Here is a 16,637-nt window from a genome sequence, read left to right on the forward strand (position 1 = left end):
GGGACATCCCATGCCGGGGAAATCTACTTTGGACAAATAAGTAAAAAGGTATTCCCATAATTAAAACGTAGTTCACGATATTAGTTTTGGGTACCCTTCTTTGGAAATAATCATATTTAAATTAAGGGCTACCATAGAAATTTTAAAAAAATCATCTTTTTTTGAATGCCCTAACATCTTCGGAATGACATATTCAAAGTATTGAGATGGGAAAAATATCTAAATACTTTTATTTTGAATTTTAGCCCAACTAATCTTTATCCAATGCGAACATAGCGGAAAACTCAGACGCGTTTTACAATACAATGCATATTTTTTTCATTTAGTAAATATAATAGTTTTGGGATGACTTTTGTCGAAAGCAGTGGATGTGTTTTTTAAATACATCTCTTTTTGCAATAATTAGCATTTTGGGAAAACGTTTGCGCTTTTCTAGCTATGTATGTGTATAATCGAAAAAACATTTCTCTCTTCACTGTAAATTGAAAATTGATTCCACCGCGGGACTTTGAAAAAAGAAAGCGTCGTTGGAAAAAACCAGTGTAGCCGCCATTTTTGTCCGCGTGGCTTTTGAAAAGAGTAATTTGTACATATTATCATATGTACAATTAAGACCCCTTATCAGAATATGTATTTACTTCATTGTACTGCTAAAAAAACCCAAAATACGCTTACCATCAGAAAAATCGTCAACTTATAAAGAAAAAGTAAATACATTTATCTCCGATATTCAACATCTCTAAAATAAGATAGGAGATATGGTTAGTAGTTTGATCTTTATTGCAATTGACGAAAATGGAATCCCGGAATAACAGCGTCAGTCATTACATCCTTTAAAAGTACTTCCTAAGCAATCTTGTAAAAAACCCGACATCTAGAGTTCCTAGATTCAGTATCTACTTGGATTAAAAGTGAAAATTGCTTATAACTAATATGTTGCCCTTACTAGGGATTTACCCTACTTTAAAGTAGGGTATTCCTACTGAAAAGTAGGGTAAATCCCTAGGAAGAGCAACGTATTCCCTGAGTTAAATAGTTCCAAATGTGTGTTCTAATGGCTTTTAATGGCATATGATGATCTCTTTTTATGGGGGGATTCTTTTCGTAAAACTTTCACGTATTACGACTTGAAAATTTAAAAGCATATCTACATCCTATTCAATGATCAATTCAATTCGTCAAACTTTTAAGAGGAATATCCTTTGAAAGCACAAGAAATGATAATAAGATTCAATTCGTTTATTAACACAATATATCCTAATTCTTCGATTTGCTTTGAGATATGAACGTTAAAAAACACCCTATTCCCAAAAAATGGCAACATAATGTCTGCCCTAGCTGATAGATAAAATATATTTTCGAGGCCCTGGTCATAAAAATACAGAACCCGACTCGAAAATTAGAAAAAAAAAGTTTTAGCTTGTTCTAATCTTATAATTTCTAATTTCTACAAGGTCCGCGCCTACATTTTAAAGAAGTTTCACAGGAATTATGAATATTTATAAGGTATGAAATAATGAGATTAGGAAATGAAGAAATTATTTGTTTTAGATTGCTTTTTGTTAACTTTTACAGACGAGCTTACGACTTTTTCTCGAACATTTTGTATGGCAATAATTGAACAACACAATGCTGACCACATTGCCTTCAACAGTCTACTGTAGTGTACCGTTACGGTCTTAAATGAAGTGCTCTAACACACTTCAAGGCCTAGATCCAATATGGATTGTTGCGTCAACGATTATATAATAATTTTGGACGCTGGTAAATAGTTTTGCTTAATCAAGCTAAACAAAGCATTAGCGCAATTAATTGCTTCTGAAAGGAAGGGCGTAATGTTCAATTCCTCGTCCTCGGAATCGTCTGTCAATGAACTTAACTTTTGGTCAATAATGTCCTCATTCTATTTTTCGACCCGAGCTCCCGTTGCTTCCCACCAGAACAAGGCATTCTTGCATTGTGTATTGTGCCATTCGAAAAAAAAAACTTATGATCTTCCTGATCCAGAAGTTCGAAGCGATTCCGTAGTACCTGGTTACTATTCTAATGCTCAGAATATTTGCTCAGAATAAATCTTTCCCGGCTGAATTCATGACAGTGCTATCTGCACATTGGTCTAAACTTTCTTCCAACTCGATTGCAGTACAGCCTGAGATAAAAGCGGATCTAATGTTAATCAGCGAATAATACACCCTGGACCCAACCCCATGGCATCCCAACTTATTACGACGAACCAGTTTCAATGGATTCAGGATGGCGCCCGAGGGGATGGCTTTGTCTGGATTTGATGCTTAATGATAACGCTTTCCAGCGACTATAGCTGCCCAGGCTGCAAAGGAAGCATTCAAGACTACGTGCCACAAGTGTTGGTGGCATTAGCGGACGCGTTACCAATTCTGGAAAATTTTAAGGTGAATAACTATCAATATATCACGTTAGAAAAAATAAGAAAGCACCAGGACCCGAGGGTATTCCGGCAAAGTTGCATAAGCTGGTGTTCCACCATCGGCGGGACCTACTACCCGGTGCATTCAATATTTCCCCAAATAGAGGCAATTTTTCTTGTCGCAGTGTTAAGCCTGACGCTAATAATGAGACCCGTGACTGGATGTCGGATATCAGTCGACTCAGCTGTGAATGAGTACCTGAGTCAAATCAGGGTAATAATCCCGGTCGAGCGCAATACTGACCACATTGCCTCTTATAGTGTATTATAGTGTACCGTTACGGTCTTGAATGAAGTGCTCTAACACACTTCAAGGCCCTGATCCAATACGGATTGTTGCGCTAACGATCATTATTATTAAAAGAGACCCTGAACTGCAGTGTATATACCGATTATTCTGAATGCTTCATGCAGTCGGGAAAGTGCTCGAAAAACAGTAGATTGGAAGAAGTTGCGCAACTGGGGACTTATCCCCAGGAGTTCGGCTTTAGAACAAGGAGATACCTGATGGGTGTTCCCGTGAAGGTGGTGGATGCTATTTTTCGAACTGAGGCACAGACCGGTTGATGGCTACTCCTCATAAGGATTAATGTCAGAAATGCCTTCAATTCCGTAAAATTGCAGATATGCTTGTCACTCTAGGAAATTCATTTCACATGCCGGGCTACTTTTCGCACACATTAGGCGATTATCTGAGAGACTGCTCCTGCTCCATGAGACCAGAAGGCCAGAGGAGGGTGAAAATCATGTCTTAGATAGCACAGGGACCAATTCTAGGGCCCGACCTAAATCTACTAAAACTCGGAATGCCAAAAAAGTCGAACATACTGTTAAATAAGCACAAAGCAATTTGGCATATTGATGTGGTGAATAAACGCATCGATATCGGTTTATTGTTTCAGCCTGCACTAGAAAACTAAAAAGAAAATACCGATCCTGCGCCCCTTACTGGTCGACGACATTATTAAAGAGTCGAAATCAATGGTTAAGTACGTTGATTGATCCGTGGGTCGAAGATGAACCTTTTCGATTAAATCAAAGCAGCAGCGAATAAACCAACAGCTGAAATTTTGACCTTAAATCGGCTGAGAAGAAACGTTCAGGATCCTTCCATTTGCACAAGACTTCTTTTCATGTATGCAACGCTGTCGATTTTCTTCTACGGCACGCAGATTTGGTATGAAACACCTGACAAGGGGGTGTATCGCAATTGCCTAGTGCAAATTCAGAGACGGGAAGCCTTGAAATGGTGTCTGCCTACTGCGTTGTCTTAAAATCGTTAGTAAATTTCTTAAACTTCGTGTCAAGGAGCCTAAAACTATTTACAAGTGCAAAGTAAGTAACTCAGGGGAGGTGGTTACAAATGAAGACGGACAATGTAATAAGGACGACGTCGATCTTATTTTTAAGGTTTTATGTGAAACAAAATCTTGTTAGAATCGAGTCGATGTCTGTCTGTCTATCACATTCGATTGATTAGGAAACGGCTGGACCGATTGTCAGGAAATTTGGTAACAGCGTGTGGTCTGTGATTCTAGTGGCGTCATTTTGTCTTGAGTTTAAGGGGGGTTCCCCATACATGCGAAAGGGAGGTGCAACGTTTTTTTTACAGAATATGGTCATGTGGGGTATCATATGAAAGTGTTCAATTAGTACTTTTCAAAACTGGCCCCATCTTTCATATCGAAAGAAATGTGCTGGAGTGAGAGCTCAGAATATGATCTCCAAAAAGTGTAACAGGCCTTGATCTCAGAACCTACCCAACCGAAAAATCTGAAAAAAATCAGTGGTGTACGCCTACATCTCGTTCCGAAATCTGCACAAATAAAGTTAATAATAGCACATTAGCATATTTTGAAATTTTAATGGGAAACTTTTCTTAAAATCATCCTAGAAGTACAAAATTTGACACAAGTATAAAGGATAGCATAACTTTGAAAAGTTTGTAGGAAATTTAATTATTATTAACAAATTATAGAAGGTAAGACTTTTATATTTTATGTGTATATTTCATGAATTCTAAAACGTGAAAGACGTCATCATCATGTCAATTCATCAAAACCACAACAAAGTGAGCTCATATGAATGGGGGGATCGCAGGCAAACATTTCATTTTATTTTTCTAATCATTTATAAACCAATCATCAATTACTCGATTGCATACGATTAATTTACATACATAGGTGTATGTATGTATATGTTTTTTTTTTTTATTTATTTTTTTTTTTATAGATGGAGGTGGAAATCTTAGAAAAACGCTGCTGCGCCAGGTTGCAGCAGTGTGTGGGATTCACATCCACTAAAACCACCCCCACTCTTCCGCCCCTCCCCGCGGGACCACCGTGAAGTATTACTTCGCGAGGGAGGCTCTGGTTCGCTATACCAGCTCGTCCATGTCACGTCTCCGTTGCGCCGCCTTCCGAGCTCGATCCAACTCCAGGAGTTTTGTCTGCACCACGGCTACTGCCTCATTTACCGCCATCCAGTTTTCCTCCGACTTCAACAACTCTTCCACCAGGTATGTATATGTATAGTTTTCGATAATAGTCAATGTTTGTTTGATTAGGGGGAGCATAATATCTATGTCTCTAATATGTACTTACGTCTTGTAGGAATGAATATTTTGGTATTTTAGCCATGTATGAATGGAAAAATGTGCGTAGAAAGTTTCGCACATAAGATGAACACTTTGGATATAAAGGTTACCCAAAGCGCCAGGATCCGGTATTCCGACTTGTTCTTTTGTGCAATGGGATTCATCGACAACGCAGATACAGGGGAGCTTTCTACGGACAACAGCTGTCAGAAAGAAGCTGAGGAGCGCTGACAGATGGAATCATTTTGCGCATTATGTTGCGAAGGAAATGGAGCTCGACTGATGGGGACTGGATAGCAAGGGTTTTTTTTAACTAACAATTCCCTTCCTGCCCTGTCTTCTGTATGTCTGTACTGTATTTATTTCGTACTGCCGAAAATCTCCAGGTGTAAGTAGAAATTGTGCTATCATCATCAACGGCGCAATAACCGGTATCCGGTCTAGGCCTGCTTTAATAAGGAACTCAAGACATCCTGGTTTTGCGGCGTGGTCCACCAATTCGATACCCCGAAAAGCTGTCTGGCGTCCTGGCCTACGCGAAATTGAGTTATCGTTTTCTTAAATTATAAAAAAAATATGTAACTTATTATGAAGCCAGTTTATTTCTCGATATATTGCTGATGGGATTTGATTATGTATAGTTTCTTAAATAAAATAAAACTTTCAAGTATCATTAAATACGTCTTTAGGAAGGTTTAGGCTAAATTTTGACATGCCAATTCTTCCATTGTCATTCTCTTGTGCTTTAAAAATTTGATTATATTGACCTAAGATCATAAAAGGTTAGTTCTGATGAATGGTTTTTCCAGAGTTTTGCCCGGGGAGGAAGGAGGATGATCATAAGGACTGAGTAATTAGTTGCGGAATAGATTATTGAAAGTCAAAAACCTCTCATTGCCTATAATATCATAAGGAGATGACGTCAATGTGATGTTTGCTTTTGAAGAAAGAAAGGTAAAAAGGTAATTAAAGGAGTAACACGCTGAAGATAGCGTATGGCTTAGTGTAACTCTTAAAAGTTGCTGGTAAATACGTATGTATGTATATGGATGCAGGTAACTATATATTAACCATCATTGGGGAGGGAAGACAAAGAAAGCAATAGTTTCTGAAGTTTTGATCGTATTCTATTCCGTATATAAAATGATCGGGTTATGCAAATCAATCTTATTCAGTCATCGTTGGAACCGCCGATAAGTCTGAAACTCATCATTCATATTTCATTGTTTTGCAGAAGACGTAGTTTACTTCAACTTATCCAGTGGCTCCACTTAGTGCTTACTTTTGAAGTGAAAATTACTATTTTAAAAGAAATGGCGTTCCATTCGAAATTCAGCATACGAGCCATCCTTGGTGAAGAGATAGAAACTGTCCCCCGTCCCGTAAACGGAGAAGATCACCGGGAACGACCCAACCTGGAGCGCCCCAAATTTTCTTACGATTCTTTAATCATGATGGCGATAAGAGCAAGTCCCAACAGACGTTCGACATTGGCGGAAATTTATAACTACATCGAGAAACATTTTGCATATTATCGGACCTGTAAAACAGATTGGCAAAATGCCATTCGTCATAATTTGAGCATGAATGAGTATTTTGTCAGAAGTCCCCGTGAATTAGACGAGCCTGGTCGTGGAGGATATTGGAGCCTGTCGTTCGCAGGCCAACATTCATTTGTTGGGAATGATACAGGGAGACTACGCCAACCTCCGGTTCCTCCAGCACCAATTATGAACTGCTATTTCGTACCTGCGCCTGTGATGGGTGGGGTGGTGGCATATCAGTACGAGAATTCTGGAGCAGTTGGAGGCATGTATTATCAGATGGCGGGTCCTATACTCAAAGCGCCGGAAGACGAAGTTGCCAACATCCTTCGTTGATTTAATTCCCTTTAATTAATTACTGTTATTTAAGAACAGATAAGATTAAGCTAAAATTATTTGTACCATATTAGAGTTAAATTAAAAATGTAAAAAGGACTTCAAATAGCTTTGGATAAAATTTGGATGAAATTTGACGCGGCATCGACAAATTCGATGCAGTGCAATCAATTGTGCGCCGCTTTTAAAGTAGTTAAATGGTTTAGAAATTTCCATAAGATAGTTTGGAACACATATGTAGAATGATAAATGTAGTCGAAAGAAAAGTATTTATAAATATAACGTTTTTGAATTCATTTTGAAGGATTTAGAACAAATTTCGGATAAGGTCGAAAAGGTCGCAAAGATTGATTAAGCGATATTTGCAGGAAACTTCAGAAATGTGGAGGTAATTTTCAACTATATATATTATTGCATGCGTAATAAATTGGTGAGCCTATTAACGAGTACTTTAATATTTATGCAACTTTTTTAGTATAGCCCAGGCAAAGAATATGCTGGTTATTACAGTTCTAAAGCCCTCCGCCCCCATTATGAGATGTGAAGCTTCGATATGTTACTCGGAATCTGCATCGAGCAACGAAGATACAAAAGCGCAATACATCTAGAGTTATTCTATGCTTTTTGTATTATACATTAACTTGGGTCTTTGTAGCATACCTTACTGAGATTCTGTGCAATGTGCAGAACTTTCTGTTCTTTCTTTTTGGGGGTGACTCCAGTGCTTGTTTTTGGGAAATTATTATTATTTTCATCAGCAACAATTCCTTCCTTGAAGAAGCTCAAAACAGAGTTATTAATCTATAGAAAGCAACAAGCTTTTGCCGTTTACGCTCAAAATATTCGTAGTTTCCGAGAAATTCTAAGTTGTCGGCTAGTATTGAAATTTGAGTTGCTCTGAAAATGTAATGTAAGTAGACAATTGCTAAGTTTTCCAGCTCTTTCATTTCTGCATCCTGGAGGTTCCTGGATTGACATGTTTTTTCTGCAAATAGAATAATTCGCCTTTTTGAGAAGGACCCAGGAGAAACGAGTCCCAGGAGTATGCAATTCTAACCAATAAGCAAAACCACCTCACGCGACGCTCCAACTTTTTGTATGACACTGGCATGAGACGGAACCCGCCATCAATGAGATAACATGACTGATTTTTTAACCCACCATGGAAATGGCGGAAACCAATAAATTTGTCTTGGTATATTTTTTTCTTTCTTTATGGGTGAAAGTGGAAATCTTAAAAAGTCGCAGCTGCGCCATGTTGCAACAATGTGTGGGATTCTTATCCACTAAAACCACCCCCACATCCCGGCCTATATTCTCCGAAGGACTCCCGTGAAGTATTACTTCGCGAGGAGGGCTGTGGTTTACACCAGAACACTAAGTCACGCATCCGTCGCTTCTCCTGTGTCGCAGTTACTGTCGGGCATTCCAATTTGCTTTCGACCTCAGCGTCTCCTCCACAAAGTTGTGAAATTCGATAACACCGTTGAGGGTGTCGTTTAAACTCTTTCTTTTGCGAATCTCGGACAATGGAATGCATTTGCCACTAGGCGAGAAACACTCCTTCCTATATGCACGATTCAAATGGGCGTATGAACCATGCAAGCCTGATTTAAACAGCCAAGTCTAAGGCTTTATGGCTGTTGGGAGAAAAGGATTGCATTTAATTTGAACAAGAGTCACGGGAATGTCACTTATGTTGATTTTTGTCACCGAATCTTGTTCATTTCAACCCTGTAAATAACGCTCCACGGGTTAACATTTGCTTCAAGGCACCACTGTTTGTTTCAATTCCGCTTACTAATCCGCATAGCATTCTTAAAGTTACTTCGAAGATCACGGTTTTCATTCTCAGACTGTCGATGTTTTGGCTTCCTTTTTGTCCTTTGGTGAAGTCTCCTCAGGACACGATAATCTCAACAGCGAGATTTCTTGGTTCCACCCGTAGTTTGGTTTCCTACTGTGATAGAACTTCCGTCTCGCATTGAATAGTTGCATGCCTCAGTTACCTACTGGCATAGCCCGCTCACTTTTTGCAAAACATTTCCCTACGGGTCGTAATCTTCTTCTAAAACCGCCGGGAATGTTGCTTCTTCGATAGTTTCAGTGGACCACCCAGTTATTTTGATTTTTCTCCTTCTGTTGCTCATTCGACTGCCGTCTCTTTCGTTTCTAATGTCGAGGCGTCCAGCTCCGCGAAAGTTTCAAGCACGATTTGGCTCCTGATATTTGTCACCTGACTTCCTCAGTCTACGATGCACGCATTGAAATCGCCGGGAATGATTTTGGGGCTGTTGTCTGTATCGATGAACGCTAAACCATCTAGCATCTTCTCATATTGCGCTTATGTTGAACTAGAAGGAGCGTAACAGCTGTAGATATGGACGCCATTGACTTTTACTCCCACAAAGCCTACTCCCGGGAATGCAATTGTTCCTTGAATGGCTTGCCGTGTGCATGCCCATATCGCTGTGTTTCCAAATGAGTCTTTCACGGTACTATCGTAATATCGGTAAGGTTCGCAGAATACCGCCAAGTCCACATTCGACTCTAGAATGGTTTGCGAGAGCAAGTCATGAGCTGCTTCGTAATAGTTTAAGTTGATTTATATCAACCTCATTTAGCCCTGCGATTCAGATCCTTCCTATATACCGGACCGGTAAATAAACATTCTTTCTCGTTCTACATACTTAGTTTGATTCCTGGGTATCCTTTTCATAGCCAATTTTTGTTTACGGGTGGGCGCGACCAGGTCCTTCATTAGGAACCTAATTTCGTAATGGTCTAACCGTGGACAAAAATGGCTGTAATGAAAAAACTACTCGGAACTTTCACCGGCTTAGCTTTCTTCGATGAAGAGGCTTTTTTCTTCTTGGTCACCCGACTTACTCCGACCCTATCCCCTATCCCTGGGGGAAACCTACATACAGGAAGAATAGATATTGAAACCTATGCGGCAGAGTTTTGGAACCCTAGTGCCGGTGGCCTTCTGGAGTGGGAAGCAAGTTCCCGACCGTCAATTGTCCTCGATTACAGTGCTTTGGTGGTTGGTCGGTTACTTGGGCACCGTTGTCCAAGTAGTTAGGAAATAAAGATTTCTTTTGGACACTTGCGGGATGCTAAAAGGCACATCACCGATGGTGCAAGGACAACAATGATGCTCATAGGTTGGTTATCATCTCTAAGAAAAGTTTCGATCCGCAACTAAGTACACCCTGCTGCTTCGTAAATAGAAAGAGGGGATGCCGCAGGCAGTAATATATGCTTAGTACTTAGAATTTTGAACATAACCAAAAAATCAACACAGCATTGCACATTAGTGCAGGATCTACCCTGACAGACATCTAAGAGAATTGAGTCGAAGTCATCATAGTCACCGAGCTTTACTTTAACAACAACCGCGACGCCTGAGCAAAAGATGTAACTGGCAAAGTGCAATTTGGTCATATAGAAATCAAGCCATCCAGGAAATGAAGTTCCCGAAATTTGGGTTTGTCAGAGTAGAATTCGAAGAAATGGCAGATAAGATGGTTTGGAATGCGAACATTTGATGTTGAATGGTCTCGAGAGTGATCCTACTGCTTTTATATGGCCTTGCGCATTGGTCAGTGTCAGTCTAGTCAGTCTTATCAATTTCAATGGTGCAACTGTTGTCCATATTCCAACAGTTTTTCCATCACTTGTCGCAGAGAGAATCTGATCTGTTGGTGATTTGCCTGGAGTGAAGCCTGTTTGGTATGGGCCAATGATGTTCTGGGCGTATGGGGCTATCCGGTCTAGAAAGATAGCGGAGAATATCTTATATATGGTACTCAGCAAGTGATATATCTATAATTGCTGCACTGCGTGATATCTCCCTTTTTATGTATGAGACAGATAATGCCTCACTGCCAGTTGCTAAGCATTGATTCGCTGTTCCACACATTAAGCATCAGTTGGTGGACCACGTCGTGTAAATGGTCGCCTCCATATTTAACCAATTCGGCTATAATTTTATCGACTCCTGGCCACCTATGGTTTTCAAGCTGGTGAATTGCACGGACTATTTCTGCTATGCTTGGTGGTGGCAGCAACTCACCCCTATTTGGGTTATTGAGCATTTCATCAAAATGCTCAATCCATCGTTCGAATATGTCCATTCTGTCGGAAATCAGATTTCCCTCTTTGTCTCGGCAGGATGAGTATCGAGCTGTATAAGGCTTTATCTTGCTGACTTGTCGGCAAAACTTCCGCGATTGGTGCAGTTGCTCTCAGCATTTTTCGAGTTCACAGACCTGTTGGTTCTCCCAGGCTTCTTTCATTCGACTGTGAAGTCGCTTCTTCGCTTGATGGAGATCTTGGTAGGTCCCCGCACGTGCCCGCGTTCTTTGAGAATGCAACGCTACTCGATATGTGGCATTCTTCCGTTCCGTTGTTAGCTTACATTCATCGTCAAATCAGCCGTTTTGACTTTTCTGCGGCTGAGGCCAGGCATATTGTGGCCGTATCAACGATAGCGTTCTTCAGGTGGTTGTGAAGATCATTTGTTGATGATTCATCTCCAGGACATCTGTTAGCTGCGGTTATTGCGGCGTCCATTTGCCCCTTATAGGTGTTATGGAGGGCTGTGTTGTGAATGGGTTCAGTATTCACTCTCATCTGATTATCAGAGGAGATTGTGGGTGGTGTTGTAATTCGCGCTCGGAGCACCATGCCAACGAGATAGTGATCCGAGTCTAGATTGGCCCCCCTATATGTTCTGACATTGATAAAAGCTGAATGTGGCGGCGTTCAATCAGCACGTGGTAAATTTGGTTGATAGTGGTCCCGTCTGGAGAGCCCCTCGTATGTTTGTGGACCGCTTTCTGCGCAAACCAGGTACTTCCAACAACCATTTTGTGCGATATTGCTAATTGAATAGTTAGTTATCATTGGGATCACTATGTAAGCTATGGGTGCCAACGTATCGCCTGAATATCGGCTCAGACCCTACTTGACTTTTGAAATCTCCAAGTATGATTTTGATATCATACTTGGGATAAGTGTCGAGGGTCCGCTCAACTGCCTCGTAGAAGGTATCCTTCTCCGACTCTGCAGTCTCCTCTGTAGGGGCGTGAATATTAATGAGGCTTGAATTTTTAAATTTGCCTTGCAAACACAGAGTACATAGCCATTCGCTTATATTTTCAAAGCCGATAACAGCAGGTTTAATTTTTGGTTGATTAAGAAACCTACCCCGAACAAATGGTTTACTGGATGGTCGCTATAATATATAGTCTAGCAACTCTTCGCCAGGAAACCGGTCCATGCAACGCATTTCTTGCACCGCTGTTACATCAGCCTTATATTGGGACAGGGTACTATCTAGCTGCTTGGCAGCTCCATCTCTGTACAGGGAGCGCACGTTCCAACGTTCGTCCCGAGTTCATCGTTGTAAAGTCCATCCTGCCTTAGGCTCTTTCTGTGGTAACGTTGGTTTTCCATGTAGGATTGTCTCCGTCTGCAGCTTTTCGTTAAGGTGAAGCTCCCAGCGTCCAGCACGTGGAGGTCAAGATAGGCTTTGGTAGTAGAGCTGTTGGTGTTGGTTCAGCAGGTCTTTCCTAGGCTTCATCGTTGGTACTAATCCACGCTTCGCCCTGGGACCGCCGATTCTGTATCGTGTTATCGAATATTAGTAATAACAACCGCAGAGTCACTAGAAAATTGGCAATAAGGGTAAGATGGTTACAGTTAATCCCCGTATTGAGAAGTAGATGCTGCAAACATACAGCGAAATTATTTGACACAATTCCTAACAGGTATTTATACGATGGGACAATGTAATTTAAGGAAAAATGACAGAGGGAAAGGTTAATGATCCTTCTTAAGCTTTTGTGTGAAACAAAACCTTATTAGAATCGATTCACTGTGTGTCTGCCTATTTGTCTGTCACACCTGATTTGCTCAAAAACGGCTAAATCGGTTGTCACGAAGTATGGTGAGAAGGAGCGGTCGGGTTTTTTCCCTTGGGTAGCAACTATGTGGGTAACATTCTGACGGGAAAGTAACTGTAATTTCTAACAAAAGAGCCGCAGGAATGAAGTAGATTGTTAATAAATTTATCTGATTTGTTATATAGTGGCTAAATACCAAAAGCGTAGAATCGAAACAAAACAGGAGCAGTGTTACCTCCAGGCAAAGGGGGAGCCAAGCCTTAAATCAAGTAGCCGTATGTGATTATGAAACTTACCAACCACTTCCTGTGTAGTTCAACTTAAAACACGCGTCTGCTCCATGTCACGATGGAACAAAGTATCACTGTATCACTGTGTTCTATAGTGAAAAGGATGAATCCAGTTTTCTCAATTTTTGCTAAAAATCATTTGCTGCATAAGAAACCAATTAGTTAAGGTAAGAGGTTAAGTAGAAATGAGAAAACAGGGTAGTGGTAAAGACGAAATATAAGCTGCTGGCAATAATTCGGGAATATACTGTCATTGTGGTAGTGTAAGATGAAATACTTTGTAATAATGGTAAAATAATTTTTCTTTAATTCTATTATATGCCATTTAGATTTACAATCATTTCGGGCTCTTAACTGCTTTTTCTAGTCTTTCCAATTAAAACTACTATTAACTAAACCCTATTTTAGTTTTAAACATGCTAAGCTGTCAAAGGTTATAAGTCGGTCATGTCTGCTATATCTGTCCCATATTGTTATGCGCTGGATGCTTTTGAAAAATGGGTGCCACCATTTGATAGCACATGCACCCAGGTACGCCACAATCTCCATATTGGTATGCTGTACCGTGTATAGCAGGCACGGGTACATAATGGCAATTCATCGGAGGTGCTGGAGCCGCTGCAGCCAGGATCATCGTATTCACGGGAAAGTCTCACGAAAGGTTCACTTACACTCAAATTGTTACGAATAGCATTCTGCCAATCTGTTTTGCATGTCCTATAATATTCGAAATGGTTTTTTATGTACTCATATATTTCCGCTAGTGTCAAACGTCCACTGGCTCGTCTTTATTGCTATCATGATTAACGCATCATACAAAAATTTGGGCCTATCAACATTGCGTGCTGCGATGCTCTAGTCTTCATTTACTGCTCCAGTTTCTTCACCAAGGATAAAGCCGATGAAAAAGTTTGAACTAAACGACATTTTGTTCAATTAAATTAAAGGAGTTCTCTCTCAGTATAAATTAGTAACATCAAGGATGGTTTTTGGTTTTCGCAAAACTGTAATTTTATAAAAGATATATTAACAATCGACGTTTTTTTTTATCAGGTAGATGATGATCTCAGGTAAGCTATAGTTGATTATCCTTCAGCTTCACAGGTGGACCCTTATACAGCAAACGCAAAATCACCCTAGCTTCTGATATATCTTTCTCTCTCTTTGTTTCTAATTTCCCATCAATTAGACATTCACTTCAATATGGATATAGATTTACCATCAGAATCAGAACAATAAGAGGTAGTTTAGCATTTCTTGAGTACCTATGATTTCTTCATCCTTTTAATTACCTTTGTCGGCATCATATCCTGCAATCAAATCTTTCCTTTGACATCAACAAGAAATAATATTACAGTCAACGGCGATCATTTCACCAGTGATTATAGTTTGACACCTAATTACACAGTATCTTAGAGTAGTCAGACAAGATCTGGAAAAACCGTGTATTCAAGGATTCATCAGAATCTGAACAACGAGAAGCAAGGCATGACCTACAACATCTAGGTGTTCATAATCCTTTTAATTAACTTTGTCGCCTTTCTGTGCTGGATTCGGATGCTTCCTTTAACGTTAACTATTTATAATATTTTAGTCAACAAAAATCAAATCCTTTTTGGCACCTAATTAGCCGTTACGTGCGATTATTTTCGATATTGTTAGACAGGACTCTGGAAAAACCATTCATTTAAAATGGGATTTGGAATTTAGGGATCAGTAAATTGCAGGTACATGCACTCGTATATTGTTCGGAAACAATAGGTATATTTGTAATCGTATGAAAATGTGTGAAGATATGATATTATGTATTCATGATAAGATTAATTACATATTTATTGGTACTTGCAATTTTGATAAATTTTGTTAATGGTATTGGACATTACGATAATTCGCTTATAAGTGGCCCATATACGATTTTGAGAATTATCACTAGTATGAGTTCGCAGGAACGTTCTCCTCGGAGAATTCAACAAATATCTCTGGACAAGTAATAAACATATATTAATTGCTGTTAATATGTTATAAATAATTTTATTTAATGTGCTTACAGTGCATTATTTTCTTGATATAACAAATACTTTAAAACTTGACTTCAAACATGCAGTTTCAAGGTGAAATAATGTACTCATCCTCTGTATAGCATGGATCTGCGGCTGTTGGATCTGAAGAATCGATTTTGTTTTGCATCAATTGTATCCAGATGTTGCGAAGAATATTTGGCAAAATTATTTTTGATATTCGGAGTCGTTCGGGAATTACATCAATTAGATCAAGTTTATGTCGATCGGCGTAGTGAAGCAAGAATCTACCGGTCCGAACGACGTTTGAGTAACTTCGACAAAAGACGACAATTGAAGCCAACGCTTTACATCCGTTTTGTGAAGAAATCGAAAATGTACGGACTAAGGATAACAGATTTTATGGTTAATAATAACACTCTAATTTTGAAATGCGGTTTTCTCGAAAATATATGTTGAAAATCGGGTGCCACCTTAACCCGAAACGTATCCAACGAAATTGTTTCAAATTTTCACGACTTATTCAGAACATATTTCCATGGCTCGCAAACTAGGATAATTGCGATTCGTCGGGCCTTACTTCCTTTCCAAGCACATCAAGGCACTAAAAATTTACTGTTTAATATTTTTTAAGAATCCTAGTTTGTAACCCGTGGTATAGTCCGTTTAAGATGAACAGTTGGCCCTCTAGAGTGACATTGTTTTTTTGAGATGGGTGCTGCTCGATCATATCGGTCTGAAAAAATTGCTGCCTATGCTCAAGATTTTAATAAATATATGTTGAAAAATTCGCTTTGGTATCTTTATCCAGTTCTTTATAATAAATTTCCAAAATAAGCGAAAAACTGACTTCACGTGGGATGATCCCTTTAAGCCTTCGACAAATTTCTGCTAAACTAACATTCGATCTCTGATTCGAGTTCCATTAACTTTCTTCACTAGAATGATTTACATCCGTAATTTCGGTATTAAGGGCGATTTTAAACGACCTTCGTGAGTTGGCATTGTCTAATCTTTCTTGTGGTGTGATTGTGGGTACCAGAAAAATTGCTCATATTTGGAGGAATCATGGGAAAAATTTTGAGGCTTATATCTCCGTTAATATTGAGAATTTCGCGAAAAGGAGTAATTCGTGATCACTACTATTGGGGTTGTGGTTAATGATTACAGTGTACATACAGAATGTTGCGGTTATAGGCCTAAACCGCCAGACATTTTAAGTTGTTTTTTACTTCTAGGTATATCCTCTCACTAAACCTGCTTTACGCTAGTGCGGGACATTGTCCCAGACTATGTATGGCGATTTCATGACTTTCCTCACAGAGTCTGCAAATAGTGTCCGCACATATCCTTAGTTTGGCCAAGTGGGAATTTAGCTTTCTGGTGAGGTTTAAACTATTCTGCGAGCGTTCTGGTTCATATCACTTTCAATCTCTCAACCGCTCCTTTTCATTCCTTAGTAAAATGGCCATGGGCTCCTTCCTGTTTTTTTCAA

The 16,637-nt window shown here is 39.6% G+C and overlaps 1 protein-coding gene across 1 annotated transcript; it reads left to right on the forward strand.

Annotated features, from left to right (window-relative positions):
- Nucleotides 1-5,975: 5,975 nt before the first annotated feature.
- Nucleotides 5,976-7,347, forward strand: LOC119646211 (forkhead box protein G1-like). Its single transcript, XM_038046594.1, has 2 exons — nucleotides 5,976-6,004; nucleotides 6,277-7,347. The coding sequence occupies exon 2, from the start codon at nucleotides 6,356-6,358 to the stop codon at nucleotides 6,920-6,922; it is 567 nt and encodes a 188-aa protein (XP_037902522.1). The 5' UTR covers nucleotides 5,976-6,004; nucleotides 6,277-6,355; the 3' UTR covers nucleotides 6,923-7,347.
- Nucleotides 7,348-16,637: the final 9,290 nt, after the last annotated feature.

Source organism: Hermetia illucens, chromosome 1, assembly GCF_905115235.1.
Source record: "Hermetia illucens chromosome 1, iHerIll2.2.curated.20191125, whole genome shotgun sequence".
NCBI lineage: Eukaryota > Metazoa > Arthropoda > Insecta > Diptera > Stratiomyidae > Hermetia > Hermetia illucens.

What these genes read in the sequence shown, in the direction of transcription:
- LOC119646211 (XM_038046594.1), top strand. Translation starts at nt 6,356, where the DNA reads ATGGCGTTCCATTCGAAATTCAGCATACGAGCCATCCTTGGTGAAGAG.